At 45.1% G+C, this 19,384-nt stretch overlaps 1 protein-coding gene across 4 annotated transcripts in view; it reads left to right on the top strand.

Annotated features, from left to right (window-relative positions):
* Positions 1-19,384, top strand: part of LOC144155014 (trifunctional nucleotide phosphoesterase protein YfkN) — a 146,345-nt gene that overhangs the window by 117,621 nt on the left and 9,340 nt on the right. For all 4 annotated transcript variants that reach the window (XM_077686205.1, XM_077686207.1, XM_077686204.1 and 1 more), the window contains 8 exons: positions 4,675-4,804; positions 5,428-5,549; positions 9,400-9,565; positions 10,625-10,720; positions 11,310-11,477; positions 15,356-15,528; positions 16,654-16,731; positions 18,315-18,442. In XM_077686205.1, the coding sequence (XP_077542331.1) occupies positions 4,675-4,804; positions 5,428-5,549; positions 9,400-9,565; positions 10,625-10,720; positions 11,310-11,477; positions 15,356-15,528; positions 16,654-16,731; positions 18,315-18,442 (1,061 nt within the window). The remainder of the gene's footprint in view (positions 1-4,674; positions 4,805-5,427; positions 5,550-9,399; positions 9,566-10,624; positions 10,721-11,309; positions 11,478-15,355; positions 15,529-16,653; positions 16,732-18,314; positions 18,443-19,384) is intronic.

Here is a 19,384-nt window from a genome sequence, read left to right on the forward strand (position 1 = left end):
TATGGCAGTGCAGCACTGGGGGCTCAATGCTTTCTGCATGTTCGCCGCATGCCCTGCACTTTGCGGCTTGCACTTCTGGTGTTTTGTCATAGCGCCAACAGTACAGCATCATGGGCAGTGCCCCCGCACGGGCCTCGAAGAGGAGCGTGCTGCCGCTGTTGTTGTAGACACGCATCCAGCCTATTTCTTGGCTGTGGCTGTGGTGTAGCTCCAGGGTGGCCTTTTGGTGCATTGCGGTCAGCCAGTGCTTGTTTTCCTCTTCTTCCACTCTGGTGCACACCCTCCCAGTGATTTTGTGAACCGAGCCCACGTCTATCGGGCTGGTAGTGAAGCTGGATTTTTGACAGAGGGGGTATAGGTGGTTGCACCACTGTGTCCATATACCCTTGAGCCTTATGTAGCAGAACAGTCGCCCAGCGCTCGTTGATGACTCAGAGCTGCTCCTCGAACGTGATCTTGCTGGTGGCCTCGCGAGCCTCAAATGTTCACCATCCCAAGTCGAGCAACTATGGGTTTGGTGGGACTAAGAGAGCCGATGTGGGATACAGGGGGTTTCACAATGCCTGCGAAATGACCCATCGAAAATTCCCCATAGAGGTTCGCGGCGTTTTCTAGGGACACCACAACGGGTTCGACTCGCTTACAAGGTGACGACAGGCCCCAAAGGGCCAGGACGAACCAGGAGATTTATTGGCCAAGTGGTACAGTGCATACTGATCGCCTCGACAGGGCTAAGAACTACACTGTATCACGCCCGCCTCAAGGCCCAGCCTCAAACGGGCTGTGATGGCTGAGGCGACACGTGGGCTGCGGGCGAGGTAGGAATAGGCCTACCTCGCGCGTCCAATTGGGGTCAGGGGCCCCCGCTCCGGACGGGTGGCAGCGAGGGCGCGGACGAGCCGCGTTTCCCCACATTCCCCACCCTCGATCCTCCATCTCCCTTCCAAGAGAGCAGTGAAGTGCACGCGCCACACTTATAAGGCGCGGGGGAAAGAAAACAGGTTCCTTAGTGAGGAGGAGTGATGGTGCCCGTGAGCCGGTTGGTGCCCCACGTAGGTTGTGGTTGGTAGGTCGCGTAGGTTGGTGCCCTACGTAGCATGACATAGGTTGCGTACGCCCGTGGCTACGTTGCACTTGCGGGAAGAGGAAAAGGGGATCTCAAGGATCCCCACACATGTTTAGCAGCGAGGAGAGGGAGCACCCTTGCTTTAAGTCCTCTGTGTATTGCCACTGGCTCTGTGTGGACTTATCCAAAGCATGCTACTGCCTTGTTGTTGGAGTATAAGCGCCGCAGGAGGTCAATCCATTTGGCCGGCATAGCCAGCTTGCTCATGCGTTGCAGCATAAGGTAGTGTGGGGCGTTGTCATATACGCCTTAGTAACGTCTAGAAAGCATATCACTAGGCCCTAGGATTTTTTTCCTTGTGACCTGGGCCGTTTGTGCCATGACATCTCAGACTCACGGAGCAAGAATAAAATAGGAGGGGAAACTGAGCTTCCTGGGGCAGCCTGATAACGTCACAAGCACTTGGCGAACGTCAAGTTTCCGGCATCTGGCGGCAAGCGAAGGAAGTGCGCGGTCATCGCCACGGCCGACATGCGTTTTGTTCGCGCTCGCCCAGTCCAACCTGGCTGGGCCGCCAAAACATTCCGTGGCCAAAGCAAGAGTGTGTGCGCTCTTCTGCACTTCCGTTGGCTGAAGAGCCCGCCTTCGCGATTAATTTTCTGTCAAACTTAAACCGGCCGGTACCAGCGAATAAAAGGGGCATTTTCTTTTAATGCGTAAACAATCTTGTGCGAACAGCAAGCCCGACATACAAACCTGTAAACGAAAAAAAAGTAAAACCTGTAAACGCACAGCCTTATCTCGCATGCGATGCGCTCGAAGCGAGTTGAGTGCACCGGCTAATTTAATGGTTATGCGACAGTGCACTGAAAAGTGCCAGCATCACCGATGTTGCAGGACGATGACGCGCGCACGAGCGCGCGCGCGCTACGTCCGAGATAAACGCGCGTTCCGTGCCCGCATCGCGCAGCAGCTCGAGCGCATAGCGATTCACGCCTTGTGGCGAATGCTGCAAACAACAGTATTGCTTTCAATACATTCAACCAGGTGCCTCTGTCAAATTGTTCGCCGCCGCAGCTGCGGAGCTCCGTAGGTCGCCGTAGTTATCATTGTGAAAGTATCTGGTCGCTCGATCGCGCCGGCCGCAATGGGCATTTCCTCTCCTATATAATCTTGCTCCGTGCCCAGACTAGGGACGCCACCCACTCTTATCATTTTCTTGCACGCAGGCAGTGCCATCCTACGGTCCCACGCCGCATCGCGCGCTCGTGCAGTTGCTTGTGCTGGGTCGGTCACCAGCCTGCGCAGCCGGTTGGCATAAAAAGTGTAGGCTTAGCGTAGTGGCACATATTTGATTGCCTCTTTCAACATCCCCGTGGATGAAAATCCCTAGCACAATTTTTCACTACATTATCGTCCACCCTCTCGCATGTTTACCTTCTTTTTCGTGATTGGTTTGATTCTGGAGAGCGGTGACGAGCGGTTTCTGCCGTAGCCTGCACCGGTTCAAGCCTCTTCATGGGTTGTATTGGGCATGGATAGCTGGCATATATGTAGAGTGCTTCCATGTGCAGAAAAGGCTTCATGTTTTCCAGCTTAATTCATTTCTGGCCAACGTTGAGCGAAGTCCATATACTTAGCTAAGCTATCGTTGTAGGCCACAATGTTGATTGGGAAAACAAGCAAGATGTCTGGGGAAACCAGGGCATTGTGGTCCCCTAAATTTTCTAAACCCCCTGTAATAATGGATCAGGAACTTGGAGCACCTTCTTATTTGTTTGAGCCCGTCACTTCGCGTAAGAAGCAAAGAGCACCTGATGACACTGTCAGACCATATTACTGGTGAAGACAATACAGTAGCCCCAGGAGCCCGGGAAAAATCTTTAGTATCTAGGAGTCGTTTTAGGGAATCACTTTTAAAACCATAGTAGCATTATGGCTAAAGAAATCCAGGCGGAGACAACTCAAGACAATAAGGATTAATAAAGTCTATATTACATGCCTGATTAATTTGGAACTTTTCAGAGAAAACTGGGAAACAGTGAAGCGGTGGCCTACTTTATCGACAAATACCGCTGTCCCCAAGCTAAAAATGCCTAAAAAGTTTACAGGCATAAACGGATGTATTAGTTGTAAAAAACATATTTTTGCGCAATTTTAAAAGCACTTCAGTAGCCCTTTAATGGAGAAAAACTGCTTTATGTGCAAATTGTTCTTTGTGCTACATATGTTATCATTATGTGGCTTCATTAAAAATCCAAACAATCCAGTTTATGTGTCCTGAAAAACTTATGCTTATACCAGGAGCTCACAACCAGGGTGATGATGTGTTTGGTTATGTAAAAGGTCACACAAAAAAGAGTTGTATAGAGCAAAATCACCATTCAATCAGTTTGGTGGCTATTGTGTGGTTGAAAACAGTGATGGAGAACAGAGATTTTACAGGTTTTGTTGCCACGTGGAATAGTTTGAAACCATGTGCATGGCCTTTTTTGTTTTCACTGTTGCACTGTGTGACCATTTTTAAAAGAATTGCTAAATGGAGCAAGCAGACAGATTTTGGTGTAGGCCCATATCATTGCGCATCGCAGCCAGCCTCCTGGGCTGAGTGAGAGCTAGTGTGCCTGGGAAGGGCAAAGCCAATGTTTCATACCACCTGCAGGCTGCACAGAGTGTGGTAATCTTACCGGGCAGCTTTGCAACATGACTGACGGCACCGCTCTCCCCATGTCACGACCAAGAATAGAGCGTTTTCTAGCTATTGATCAGAGGGGGAAACTTTGTAAGAGATAATGAGGTTATGAGAAAGGCACCAAAGGGCACTGGCTGCGGTTTTTCAACAGTGCATTGCCAAACCATTTTGTCGTGAACTGTTTGTAGTTGTTTATTCGGTTATTTGTTTTTATAAGTTGAGTTATGGTTTGTGTTCGGCGTGCTTAAAAATGTATGGGTTCACTTTCGGCAAAAATATCAGTTCGGTTGTAGTTTTCATTTCGGTTCCAATCTTCGGTTCAGTTCAGTTTGACATGCTGCGTAGACCCTGTTAGTCTAGCAAGTTCCTGATAAGCCAGTGTTCCTGGTGAGAAGTTCATAACAAGGAGGTTACATTTTGCTCAGCATACCTTTGGCATGGAGCCAGTTCTTTAAACCTTATTAAACATGTTTCTGTCTTTGTAGTTTGCGTAATTGCATCAGCTTCTGTGTCTTCCTTAGGAAAAATTCTTTGTTGTAAACATTGCCCTTGACCAAATTTTGTTCTAAATTAATGTTCAGTATTCAAGTTTCGATGGTAACCAAATTCATTGAAGCAATCTGATTTTTAAAATTTACATTGTGGGTATTCCTGGGATCATGCATCCCAATGTTTGTTGTGTCTGGGTTCATAGTTATGATGTTGTAGTGTTTTGTGTAGTGCAGACCTGAAGGAGTGGCCTTGATTTACATATGGCTCTAAACAAGCAGTACAGAATAGCCTAGCTCCGTCAGTGAAAACTAGGCTGTTATTTTGAAGTCTTGTTTAAAGCTTAACAGTGCTGGCGTTATTTATGTATTTGTGTCAGTAAAAAGAATCTGAGCTCCAGCGTTTTTCTCTCCCCTTCCTTGTGCAGATTGGGTTGATAGGACTCGTTGAAGAAGAGTGGCTGGCAACACTTGCCACTATTGACCCGGAGGATGTTGAGTACAAGGACTTTGTGACCGAAGGCAGGAGGCTGGCGAGATTTCTAAAGCAAAAGGCATGTGTTGGTTATGTGTTGGTTAAGTGCACGTGTGTGTGTTTTGTGTTCATTTTTGTGTTCACTTTTTTTTTCAAATATGTTATGTCACTTACAAACTATTGCATTAAGGTGGTTTAAGCTTATTCATTGATGTGGTTGGCAGCCTGATGAAGGCAAAAAAAAATGCAATGACAGCAGATGGTGCTGTATAATTTATCTGGAACAGGCATTTTTTGGTAATTTGTGCAGCACAGTCTGAAAGGCATGTCATCTTGTGATCAACAACTTGTTAGTTTCTGTGGTCAGCTCTGGAGGCAATTATCACTATCAACCTTACGAAATCATCAAATGTAGATTTGTGGACTCACTCGGCACACGCTGGTTGCTGATACTTGATTGGGCTTATTTTTCTGGTTTGCTTTTAGGGCACACTATAGCATCTTTAGCACTTTTTTTTCCATAAAAACTTTACTTACCTTGTTATGCCACTTTGCAACAACATTGTGATAACTTTATAGCATGGTGCGAAATTCTGCAATATCCTTGTGTGAACCTCGTATGCAAGTGCACGCAATTTTTACTTTGTAATATCTGTGGCAGGCGAATTTCTTCCACCATGCTTTTCATTTTCCTCCTCTCAGAAAGGTGTGGACTATGTTATAGCGCTGACTCACATGAGGACTCCTAATGATTGTCGCCTGGCGGCTAATGTAGATGAAGTGGACCTCATTTTAGGAGGGCATGATCATGTCTACGAAGTTAAGAAGGTAAGTGTGTTAGTCATTAGTCAGTCCTCTGGTCAACAGGGAAAAGAATTGGAATTTAAGCAAGCGTTTGTTGTGGGGCCAATTTAGATGGTATTGTAAATTCTGTACAAGATAATTTCTGATTTTATACAGCAGGAAAAATTGACCAACATTACAAAAAAAAGTCTACCGTATTTACTCAATTCTAACGCGCACCTTTCTTTCCGAAAAATGTGCCCCAAAATCACATGCGCGTTAGAATCGAGTATCAGCCAAAACAGCTCTAGTGGTTGCTTATCATGCATTAGCGACTTAGCAAGGCAACCGTAATCGTAGTTGTGCCGAAAATAAATTCCAAAAGAGGCTTATGTCTCTGCACAGAATGAGGAGAACACGCCCACGCACGCACAAAGAAGGATGCGCACGCACGTGTCCTCCCAGTGGACGGTGTGGGCACCGGCATGTTATCAGCAAGGCGCAAAGGTCATGTGCAGCCGGTGTGAAAGGCTCTGCAGGGCCTTGCCAGTGCTTCTTGTGCGGGTAAAAGTTAAAGGTAGACGCTAGCAGATAGCTAACACCCTTTTCCAGATAGCAAGCCCCCGCTTTTCTATACTTGCTTTTCTATACTTGCTTTTCTATACTTAGCTGCGAGAAAGGAGACAGAGCAGCGAGAACCTACGTAGTACCGTGCAGTGCATTTTCTTCTACAAAGGGATTGCTGCTCCGTGACAGCCTCCCGTTGAACATTTTTAAAGATATTTTTCCGAGTTTTTGGGACTTGAATTTGGAAGGGCGATCCCCATGGGTGGTTTTAAGGGAGTATGTTGCGGCTAGAGGGTGATGAGAGCCGCCTAGCAAAGTTCTTGCATCCATAAATGGCGCTTCTCCTGCGCAGGGAACTTTTGCACTTTTTCTTTCTTCTGGTCGCCAAAATCAGGTGTGCATTAGAATCGAGGGCGTGTTAGCTTTGAGTAAATACGGTATTTTGTTTTTTACAAAGGAAAAAAAACATTCTGGGATTTTTGTGCACTGAAATTGCACCTGGGCTCTGAGGCATGCTGTAGTAGAGGGCTACGAATTAATTTTGGCCTGTAGAACATGTTGTTGGGCTAGTTGGTGTCACATCTTTAAGAAGAACAACTGCGCGTAAAGGACAGAACTAAGACGAAGGAGACAGGGCGGGCGCAGACTCGCAACTAAATTTATTGGAAAAACAAACATGAATTTAAACCACTTCTTGCGCATGCACACAAGGCAGCCAGTTTTTTCAGTGCATCATCCTGTTTGAGAATTCATACTCATTCCCGTACAAAGTAATGGAACGCTCGCTGATATGCTTTTCATGGTTCTTGCAAATAAACAAAGGCCTTTATCAGCTCGCGGGCGATTTGCTCCCGACTTCTGCCCAGCACCATTGTTTTTCTTGGGAAGACAAACCATGTCGGCCACTCTTGAATGAAACGAGTGTGCTGCTGGGCAGAAGCCGTGAGCAAGTTGCCCGCGAGCTGATAGAGCATGCTAGGATTGAGGCTTGGGCAAGTTCGTTCATGGCCTTGAAGGAGGGCAACAGCACAAAATTGGACAAGCAAGAGAACAAGGAACGCCGTGTTGTCGTTTCCTTCTTGTGCTCGTCCAATGTTGCACTGCTGCCCTCCTTCAAGCTGATAGAGGCCTTTTTTATTCACAAGAACCATGAAAATGGTTTCAGCGAGCCCTACGTTACTTTGTACAGGAATGAGTATGAATTGTTAAACAGGATGATGCACTGAAAAAACCGGACATCTTTGCGCATCTTTGTGCAGATAAAAGGCGGTACAATTTTCGGTTGTGCACTCAGAAATTTTTATCGTCTGGTCAGAGTAGAAGCTCAAAAAGGGAAAGGTGATGACTCGTACTTACCACTTACCACGTGGAAATATATGATATGCCAGAATATCCACGAGTAATGCAACTGACACACATTGATTAGCGTTGTTCGCGAGCGAGGTATGTAACTCCGGAAGCAAAGTTGAGAAGACGACATCGCTTTGGGCAATGGATGACCACCGCAGTCACGTGATATCTCGCTTGTTCACGAAATAGGCTTGTTCACGTTGGGGGTTTCACAATCTTGCAATTAAAATGTAATTTTTGTAACAACTTTGATGGTGATGTATGTTTTCTTGGTATTTATTATTGTTTTACTCAAAAATAAGCACACTGCTTGTATTACGTGACTTCCGGAACGCAAGTTATTTCAGACCGGAAGTAGTGACCAAAATTTTATGCCTCACATAATGAAACGTGGGTCGCCACGAGGCCGGTGATGCTGCGACGTGCACAGTCAGCGTAGTACACGTGCATTGTTATCTCAATGTAACGAAGTAAATTGCGATTTTTACGGACTTCGATACATCGAGGCTCAACTGTACCATGACCGGTAAATACAGCAGTCTGCAGGGTCGAGCTAAGCCAGTGAGGAATGACATCTTGTGCTGCCAGTATAGTTTTACTGAACACCAAGTAAGGCATGTAGCTGTAGAAATGGCTGGGTGCAGAGACAAAACAGGCCACACACAGTTGCACAATTTGACGTGGTGTTGGGCCAGCAAACCATGGGCTTTCACTCAGCTCCGTTAGTCTTAGCACTAAGCACTAAACTTGCCACTTTAGCACTGTAAGTACACTTAGCCCTATAAGTGCCACATCATCCACAGCAAGAAAGTAGAATTAAAGCACTTGCACCCTGACACCTCTACTGCTGTTGGAGGAAAACTGCTCGTAATATTGCATTTTACAGTTTGCATAACGTTGCCACAATTTACAACAACAATCGTGCCAGCAGTAGCAGTCGCTGCGACATTCTCAGCTTGAGATTGGTTATGGTGTGAAGCCTAAGAGCAAGGAAATGGACTGACCGGTGATTTTTATCACAATGTACTCTGAAGGCTGCAAACCTTGTGTATTTATTTGTACTCTATATTTACAAATGGCCAAACACTAGAGTACTTGAATTGGTATAGTACCGTACTTACCCGATTCTAACGCGCATCTTTTTTCCGCAAAAATAGGCCAAAAAAATCGAGTGCGCGTTAGAATCGGATACGAAACCGAAACTGCTGAAACAGCTGAAATTTCGTTCCACCCATCGCCATCGCCTTCTCAAGATGGCTCCAAAGCTTTTAGCAACAATTTTTCGGATCTAGGCGCCTAGGCTTTTCTATCAGCGTTCACACAAATCGTCAAATTATTCCACTTGCGCGCTTGATAACAGCAATGGCAGCAGCAGCAATGAAGGTGCGCCGCTTCTGCAGCTTAAGAGCGGCTCCCACGCGTTCACAACGAGCGGTTGGCTGAAGTGTACGCCCCACCTGAACGTCTTCCAGGCCCACCAGAACCACATTTTCGGCAGCCCGGACATGGGCCGCTTTAAATAAAGTTTGATCTCTCTCTGGAGAAGCTCGCGGGATCGGCGTGCGAGGCATGGGCCACGATCCCATCGAACATGGTTGAACGTTCGTTCAGAAGTGTGGCATCGCGAACGCGCTTGACGGCACCGATGACAAGATGTTGCAGTCAGCGGAAGGCGACAAGGAGCTCTCGGAGAGCGACGAGGAGTGAAATGAGTGAGATTACTTCGGGAAATAAATCGCCCGTTTCTCTTGCATTCGTTTTTTTGCTGAAAAAGTTCCTTGCGCGTTACAATCGGAGGTGCAAGTTTTTTCGGTTTTTTGCCCGGAAAATCGGGTGCGCGTTAGAATCGGGGGCGCGTTAGAATCGGGTAATTACGATATGTGCATGCCGATCTTCACTTTGTTGGTGACCCATTTCATAATAGAGGGCCATGTCTTAGTTGTTTTTTTTTTGCTATTTTTCGGTGGAAATTACTCAGGTGAACGGCAAAAATATTATCAAAAGTGGGACAGACTTCCGTCAATTCTCACGCATAACCCTCACGTTCACTGCATCTGGAGTCTCCGTTGATGTGGCTGAGGTGAACGTGACCTCTGATTTTGCTGAAGACCCAGAGCTCAAAGAACTTCTTACCAAGTACAAAGGTAAACCACTTCTTTAAACTGCTTTTCTAGCATAATTTGACTGGTTCCATTCACTCTGTTGGTGCAAAGCGATACGTTTCGTGATCACAGATTCTTCGCCAGTTTTTAAGGGACATTTCTGACGCGTACACAAAAGCATCAGTGTGTAGTCCCTGGCTACAGAAGCTGGCAAAGGGAATACAGAAGTTTATCAGCACATGCCACCAGGCAGCAAGCTGTGGCAAGCGTGGCTAGCATGCATTGGGCTCTCAGCACCGGATAGGTAAAAATGCCTTTGCGTCTGCGGATGACACTTTGATACCAGCGCTTACAGAATATGCACAGGGGTCGTACAGTCTGTCGAACTGACTGAGAGCACCCGGCTGGTGTAGTTATAGGGGAATATTGTTTGGGATGTGTTTCCACCATACTTTTAGTCAAGTGGCAGGCAGCACACACATCGAAGCACCCCGGTCGACCAACACTTAACTGCAGGTTGTTAGCTGACGTATGCGCAATCAGGCTTGTGCCGTCCTGAGCCAACGTGGCGCTACCTTCAAAACTGCTGCAAACGGCTTGGCCGAGGGGGATAGAAGAGCACATACGTATGCTTTCTTTTGATGTGCAAAAACTTTGTTAATACTGCTAGAAAAAAACAGCGAGAAAACCGGGATGCAGTAGAAAGGCAACCACAAACGCTGTTGTCCTGGTTTTTTGCGTCCCGGTTTTCTGCAATGTTTTTTTCTAGCAATGAGCAACCAACTGACCCAAAGTCAAGCCTTAACAAACTTGAAGGGTTAGAGTACTCGGCGGGCCCTGTGTGCTCTGTAACATCAGTGAAAGGCACTTCAGGGTCCCTTTTAAAAGGGTATTCTCCTTTTGGTTCGGTCTAGTTTGTGCTGCTGTTTCTTCTATGTCAGGTAGTATTGGATTGTTAATGTACGGTTGTAGTAGTAGCTGATTACCGAAGCATAATTGAAGGCTATGTAGCAGTGTAAACTTATGGTAATTAATTTTATTTGTTCACGGAGTATCAGTATTGTTTCTTAACTTTTGCAATTTTATTTGGAATGCCTCTAGATGTTGTGCAAGGAAAGATGGAAGAAGTCATCGGGCACTTTGCTGTTGATTTGGATGGCCGTTTTAGCAGCATAAGGACTTCCGAAACAAATCTAGGTGAGCCGTGCTTGCTTCTTCTCGTGCTCGAACCGGGCCTGTGCAGATCTGAAAGTAACGGAGTTCAGTATTTGTGGTATGTATTAAAAAAAAAAAGAAAAAAAAAAGCTCCATTTCAAAGCTTAGTGAAACAAAAACAATGCATTTGTAAGCTGGAGGGGCTAGAGCGCACTTATTGTGTAGCCCATGTTTATCGAATTGTAATGAAAGCTTGAAGACTAAACTTTGTTCATTGCCAGTTAATGTTACACCATTTCCATCGCATGACTTTCCTGAATCCAAATAAATTTAGCATTTGCCAAGAGCAACTGCTTTCGTGCTGCTGTATTAGCTACAATGGGACACCAGAGTTAGGCTTGAACTGAAGCAATGCCTCCTCCTAGTACATACAGTGCTCTCGACTTCCTGTTTGCAACAGGGTGGGATATAAAAGATGTAGTATACTGTCGCAAGCAGTGACAACAAGCGCATGAGCATATGGCAGAAACATTGCCTCATTGAGCACCGTCTACAAGCATAAGGAAGCGAAGTGCCTTTATTCTTCCTGGTGCCTCTCGTGATGTTTGGATGCATGTTTTTTTTTCTTCAGGAAATTTCATCAGCGATGTGATGTTGTCATCCACTCATTCTGACCTTGCTATCCTCAACTCTGGAACTCTGCGGTCGGATCGCATTCATCGAAAGGGGGCCTTCACCATGCGGGATTTGGTCACCATCCTGCCCATGATGGACCCTCTGATTGTGCTCAGCGCTACTGGTAGAAAGTGATGCTATGCTTTTCTTACACTCTGAGGAGATGCTTGTCCTTGCACTCGCAGGAAGGACAGGATAATGCTACGTTCCAGACTGAACAGCGAACTTATACTTTTTGACATATTGACGCACGCATCATGGCACGGCAAACATTGCAGTAACGCTCTACAGGGAAGAATGCATGCATTACTCTCACTCCAACTTCACTTTTAAGACTTATCAACAATTGGTGTGGGTTATATGTTGGTTCTTACATTCCATAGTAGAGCACTGTAGAAAACAGCATTTACCTGCATCAATTTTTTTAACCCAATAAGGTGTTGAGGCACAAGCTATATATTTATGCAACACGGACGGTGCTCATTAGAGACGGTTACCATCTCGCAAAACCCTTCATGTCACTCGCACGGAGCCTGTTATCAGATCGCCCTTCAATGCTTCCCACTCGGCACGGCAGTCTTTGACCTTTGAAAGGGACATGTGTGTGCTAGGTGTCACTTGCTGTTTCATTACCCTTTGTATAGGATACTCCGCATGTAGGGGGACCCTATCTTGTTGTTTATGCTTAAATTTTGTCCTGGAAAGGAAAATTGGCAGGCCATTCCTTTTTAACTCTAGGATGCGGTGTGAAGCAAAACTAGTACTGGCCACCAGTATTTGCGCTTGGTTAACATGTGACGTTGGCTGAACTTGCCATCATCAACCCATTGGCCAACAAACAGGTTCTTGCAGTGTGCTTACAAAGGTTTGAGTGTTATGACAATTGGGTTTTAAAACTACCTGCCACAATGGCTAAGGCGTTGTGCTGCTGAGCACGAGGACGTGGGTTTGATTCCCGGCCGCGGCTACCACTTTTCTGGAGGCGAAAAGCAAAAATGCCCGTGTGTACGAGATTTCGGCGCACGTTAAATATCTCCAGGTGGTCAAAATTAATCCAGAGCCCTCCACTATGGCACGCCTCATCGCCTGCGTTGCGTCGGCACGTTAAACCCAACAATCAATCAATCGATTTTAAAACTGTTTTTGGAGAGGCTTTTACTCTGCGTGCTAGCTTGTATACTATTATTAGCTACACCGTAAGCAAAACTCATTCATTATAGCTGATACATACTGTTTTGATCGGGCTTTGTGCATTTGTTTTTATTATAAACAGCACAACTGCCTAGGAATTCAGTATCGTTTCCCAAATTTCAAATTTTGTTCATTATATCCAATAATTTTCTTTATCAGTGTTTGTTATAACTTGAGTTGTGTGAATATCAAATTTCGAACTGTGGATCGAATATGAATTTTACTAGTAAAGACTGACTGCGAATCGAATAAAATATTTTTGTATGTGAATGTTTTCTCTCTAGTGCGCGCAGAACTTCGAAAACATGGCTACAAAAAAAATGTAATTTGGGAAGTCAGGACTTAACTCGTCGGATTAAAAATGGTACAGTAAATAAAAAATAAAAAATGTCAAAGCACTAAAAAATTTGGCATACATTATCATGAAGAAATATGAGTTCCTCAGCATACTATGAATGTGTAAAGTATATTTGACTGGTTCCTCCAGTCATCGAAAGGAGGCTACACATGCTAGTGGCTGACATGACCTTACTGCAAGCCAACTAGTAACAACTCTTGATTTCTCACTCATGCCACTAGTTTCGACAGGAGACCTCTTTGCAGCTGACGAATTTTACACAACTGGCATTCGACTTGCATACACCACGGCTGGCATGCACTTAATTCGTGCAAGGCTTACACGTGTTACGCTGTTTTGCACAGCTTGGGTATCGTGCAGAAAAGCCAACCCAAAAAAGCATGCCGTGTTGCGAAGCTTGAAAGTTTGCATGTCGTGTGGCCTAGCCAACTTTCATTGCTCTAGTACATTAGTAAATTCTGAATATTCACACGTCTAGCTAAATGAGGTTTGATTGCATTTTTCGTTTCTCACTAGGGAAGGAGCACCATACTTGCACAGAAAAATATTCTGATCGCATGTTTTTGGAATTCTTATAAATGATGCAAAAACCTCATGAGATGGCTTTCATTCTGGAAGCAGCGTTTTATGGTTAATGTGGGTGAAAGATTTTACTGAAGACGAATTCAGTGAAGCACAATAAATGGCGTAACTAAACACTTCCGATCCAACTTTGGCATGAGCTGTCCAAAAGACTTCTGACCGGCAATCAAGATGAGGAAACTGACCAACCAGAGAGGGTTAACAGTTTCTCGTCATAAAGAGAAACAAAAGTGATCCTGAAAATGTTAGGCAGTACCATCAGCAGGATTGCTATACTATTGTATTCACCATGTTTGTTCTATTATTTAGCAACCTACTTGCCTAGTTTAAGCCTTCAAAACATTTTATGCTCTGTCTATAGCGAACAATGTTGAAATTTATACTTGTGAACTCAATTTAGAACAAGACTCCTTCCAAAGCCTAGTGTTTTCAAAGGCAAGGAAAACGGCATGAATTTTATAATTGTGGATTAACAATTTTTATTGACACTTTGGCATTTTTTGCTACTTTCAGCCGTATGTGGTGTTTTTTTAAGTACTGTTAGCCTTATGAGCTCTAGATAACACATGCAGAAAAATTTCTAAAGTTCTGGCTCCGTATTGTGAGTACCGTATAAACCGGAATATAGGTCGACCCGGTATATAAGTCCCCTACCTTGAGGTGGAAAAAATTGACAAAAAAAAAATAATTCGGCACAGAAGCGCACACACAATATCTATATTTATTTTCGACAACCATCCGTCACTGCCACCCACTATGCCTGCCGAAGTCACTCGTCCGAGCTGTCAGAGTCATCCGAGGATGACTGCTTCTCACTGTCACCTTCAGTGCCGTCGAGTGCGTTGCTGATGGAGCACTTACTAAATGCTCGTGCAACCATGTCGTCGGGCAGCGACTGCCAAGAGAAGGACACAAAGCTTGACACGGTCGTGAGGGATGGTCTTCGCAGCCGGCCCATAGATGTCTTTTCATTGACGCCGGCTATCCACTCATTGTACAGTTCGTGGAGCCGGTCCACGGATGGCCTCCGCTGTAACCGACAGTGATCGTGAGCGAAGTTCCCGAACGAAGTCTGCCGCTTTGTTCTCCAACACGGGGTGCACCGCTTGGCGTCCACGGAACGATTTGTTCTGGGGGTTGCACGCGCACAGCTTAGCTTTCTGGCTCAGCCAGTACCGCACACATTTCTCCGAAAAGCCAAACTGGCGTTGCGCCGCCATATTCCCATTCTGCTCGGCGACTCAATCGCCTTCAGCTTAAGCGTAGCGGTGAACTGGCGTCGACTTCCGCCGCTCATCTCGGAGCAGACACGTACAGAAAGGCACGCTCGCACACACACAAGACGAGTAAAAGACGAAAAACTAGAGAAAAGAGAAAAGCAAATAAAGGCTAAGAGAGAGCAGTCGACACAACAGGCGATAGCGACGGACTACGCTTGCACATTGTTGCCAGACAACAATTTACATTCTTCCAATGACCGCTATATGAGGCGAGGGGTGACTTTTGTGCGGATTTTTTTTTTTGAAAAAAACTCGACCTATATACCGGTTTATACGGTAATAAAAAAATCTTGTACTTCCAGTCACAGTACAATCAAGTGGTTAGTATTTGTCAACATTACGCCTTTTTCTGGTGATGTCCTAGTATCTAGGAATTAAGGCTTCAAGCCACTTCTCATGATGGTGAAAGCCTTAGTCTCATCCAGCATTGCCCAATGCATTTTTTTTTCCCCATATGTAATGAAGCAGCCACTTCCAGCTCTTTTTTTTCCCCTAATGGAATTTTGCCCCTTCCTATTAATCCTGTCTCGTTTATTGATTTTAGTCTGTCTGCACCTTGGGTTATGGTCATTCACTGTGCCTGCTTTACAGGGGACCAAATTTTGCAAGCTCTGGAAAATGGTGTGTCTCAGTACCCCAAGCTGGAAGGCCGATTCCCCCAGGTGTCTGGCATCAGCTTTGCCTTCGACCCCAAAAAGCCACCTGGCCAGAGGATAGACCCCCAGTTTGTGCGGATAGGTGATGAGCCCCTGGACAGAAGCCAGGTACACGCACCTTGCCAATGCTTGGTCGTTGTTCTCGCGTGAGCATCAGTTTTTGCTCGCATTGGTTATCCTACTTGCTATAAAGCTGGATGCTTCATTTGGTCATGTAGTACATGAAACGCTGAATCATGAATGCTGAATTCTGGCTCTGCTGGCTGTGCAGGTTATTTTTATTACATTTCATCGGGCAAAAATAGACAAGGTATATTTCAGTTAACAGTTGGGAAATGTTAAAGTGAGTTGCTGCAGCCACATATATATTTCTTTTCGTTGTCGCTTGTCTTGTGAAGCAATGCAAGTTTGAGCCAACTGGCAGTTTGTAATGCACAAGTTTGTGCTTATGTGGTTTTACCTATTTACTCAAACATTTTACAATTGCTGGAAGGATTGCTGGGCTACTTATCAAAGATGTGTGATGTGCATGTCGGCCTGTGACTCACCTTGCAAGGACAAAGTGCTCAAAAAACAGGGACGAAGGAATGAACAGATGTTTCTTTCTTCATTTCCGTTTCTTTCTTTTAGCACTTTTTTTGCAAAGATGAAATACATACGTACCAATTAGCCTAATTGTCCATTCGGCTACTGTGACTCGCATTATGCACCCGCCGCGGTGGCTCAGTTGCTAAGGCATTGTGCTGCTGAGCCCAGGAACGCGGCTCCAATTTTTGGCCGCGGTGGCCACTTTTCTGATAGACGGGAAAAGCAAGAATGCCCGTGTGTTTGAGATTTTGGCGCATGTTAAAGACCCCCAGGTGGTCAAAATTAATCCAGAGCCCTCCACGACGGCGCGCCTCATCACCTGCATTGCATCGGCGCGTTAAAACCCACTATCAATCAATCAATCGACTCGCATTATGCATGGGATGATGTGCCTGATACATTATGCCTGATACTCATGGTAGCAAGGAGTGGTGGGTAACAGCGCTGTCCGTCACATGGCAGCGCCCCATTCCTTCCAGGCCTGAGGTCAGTTTGGTGGTGCCAGCATTGTATATCCAAAGTGACCGGAAGAATACAACAGGCTGCTAATTCTTTTCGCATGCTTTGCCATGCGAAAAAGAGGTGTCTTTCTTTGTGTTATCACACAACGTGTGGTGACAAAGGATTTCCTCATCTCTCCTTCAGAAATATCGGCTGGTCACAAAGAACTACCTTGCACAAGGAAAAGATGGCTATGATGTGTTCAAGGAGTGTGAAGTGCTGGTATGTGTCTGTATCCGGCTTTTTTTTTTCCACTTTTAAAAGTAGGGATGTGCGTGTAGTGACATTTCCGTTTGAAGCGAATAATGATTTTGTTCAAGTAGGTTGTCTCAAATTGAAGTGAGTATTTTGGAATCAAAGCTAATACTTGATTTCCAATAAGAAAATAAAGTTACAATTTCTCAGGCATACTTTACTATAAATTGCATGTAGAATGGTAATTTAAAAGGGTTTGTGGTATTTTCCTGTTTCCTGTGGTGCAAAACAAGCACAAAGAAGCTATTCTACTGCTTTTAGCTTTATTGATGGTATACATTCATATATGGGGCAACTTTTAACTCTTGTGGTGACCTCAATCTCAAGTGCTTCAGTGTGTTAGTGTAATTGAGGTATAACTGTATATTCTGACAATCTGTATAATTAACACCATTCCTTTATGAAAAAGGAATGTAAATGGCAGTTCTGTGAACTTTTAGGTCAGCTCTAGGGAGAAAACGGTGTATGGGGCAATTCAAGGCACAAAAAATTAGCCTGATTTATAAACCCTCTCAGACATGTCCTCATGTCCTCTTCTCGCAGGTCTTTTTTCCTTTACTAAGAATGCATGAATTTCACTTTCAAATGCACTTGTGCTGCATACACAAGAATGTTAACTATGAGTTCCACGAATGCATTTCATGTGAAATATAAACCTAATAAAATGTACAAATAGAGTTAAGACCAAGATTGATAAAGGTTTGTGATCATAAAGGTGCCCGCAAACCAGCTGCCCCTGTGCGCAGTGCAACGCTTTTTTGTTAAGGTAGCTTTATCATGGCTCGTAGGAGTGCAAAGCCGGAAAAGATTGCCATCTTTGCGATGTCTTGTATAAAAAAAGGAACATTACAGGTAAGAGAAGAAATTGAAAAAATGGGGACTGTGCCAGTATGTAGCTAAGCTTTATTATCTAGAAAATGCTTACCAGGCAGCTTGAGTGGGGCCAAGTTATCAGGGTGCAAAAAGAGAAGCAGGAGGGCGGAGTTGGCCCAATGCCAAGGAGATAAGAGGCGTTCCCGAAATGCCTCTTAGCCCTTTCCCGTTAGCCGCACGTCACCAGTGCTTTGTGGGGACGCCCGTCGCCGCCAGCAGGGAAAGCGGCGCATGTTTGCAGTGGTCAGTTGTAAGCTCTCAAAGTGCGAGACATCCTATGTCTGAACTAGTTCTAACTCTTGCAAAGGGTATATTTTGTGTGTTTTAGCAGGGACACTTCCCATTTATGACTAGGCATAGTTTTATGTATCCAACTGGCCATTTGTGTTTTCCAACTTCAAAATACATACATAGAAAGTATTCAAAATTTTCTAATATATGTAGTGCTATTCGATTGGAAGCCAAATTGAATGTCATGTTATTCACTTCAATGTTCAATAATATTAAATGTTTGCACACCACAAGTTGAAAGCAATCTAGTGAGTTTTTCTTTTTCCCCATATTTTTGTAGCCATTCTTGCAGATCTTCACAACAGCCATTGATCTGCACATTTGCAAAATTTACACTTGTGCTTGTTGGCCACATTCTTGTGCTTTCTCCTTTTCTGCTTGAAAAGATGGGGGAGGATGAAAGTCCTGAGCTGTGCATAGCGGTGCAGAACCACTTCCAGGCCGTCCGCATCCTCACTGGAGTTGCTCACCCTCGCACCCGCCATCGCCAGAGCCTGGTCTGCCTGTCCCGACGGTAGGCTTACTCTGGCCCCTCATTTCCCGAGCTCTGCTCTACAGAGGATGGCAAATTTTACCACATGTGTGGCGCTTCCGTTGTCAAACTGAATGCTGATTCGTGGTCGATGTTCTTCGTACTTAAACCCTATACGAAACCTCGTGGTGGCAGTGCCAAGCGACACTAAAGTGCCAGCTGTTTATTATCCTTGCAAATGCTTACAAAAGTCTTTATAAAGGGGCTTAGCATTTGATTGGTAGCATGGATGGTGAGGAGACCCCTTCAGCTTCACGTGTACTAATGTGCCAACAATTTTTAAAGACAGCCTTTCTCATCCAACAATGCTGCCACTACTCCGTACATTTCCACTTGCCCCTGTCATTCTAAGTAGTATGGGGGAGCTACTATTGGCTCTGCCTGCAAGGCCATGGATGAAACAAACAGTTGTTTCCTGTCGAAAGACAATTTCAGTTTTCATCTACTAGGAAAACACCTGATGGCATCACCATCCTGTCAGGCAATGTGGGCAGTGAGATGGGGCAACCTCTAGGTTGCACTGTCTGCATTGGTAGTAAACTAATTTTTCGTTTAATTCTGTGCCCTCAGTGGTATTCAAAGGCCACAGGTTTTTTGCGCGCCTCTTGACATCAGGAGTTGCTCTGCTCAACGAAAGAGAATCAGCCTTTTTTCATCATTGGTTGATTAGCCCATCTCTGCGCACATTCTAAGCTACCGTTCTTGTAACATAGTGACATTTCAGCACACACAAATTTCGATAACATTGTATGTGGTGAGGGCATGCGGTTGACAGAGATCTGCATGGGAAAGTCGCTGATGAGAAGTGTGCAGGTAAATTTAAACTCGAGTGGTCTGATGGAAGGAGGAGATTTCCAGCTGCTTCGAAAGCATGAGCAAAAGGAGAAAGCATTCAGTGATAGAGGAGAAATACCTTACTCTCTT

This window comes from Haemaphysalis longicornis, unplaced genomic scaffold (assembly GCF_048455015.1).
Source record: "Haemaphysalis longicornis isolate Haplotype H1 unplaced genomic scaffold, Haemaphysalis longicornis Haplotype H1 scaffold_1, whole genome shotgun sequence".
NCBI classification, from domain to species: domain Eukaryota; kingdom Metazoa; phylum Arthropoda; class Arachnida; order Ixodida; family Ixodidae; genus Haemaphysalis; species Haemaphysalis longicornis.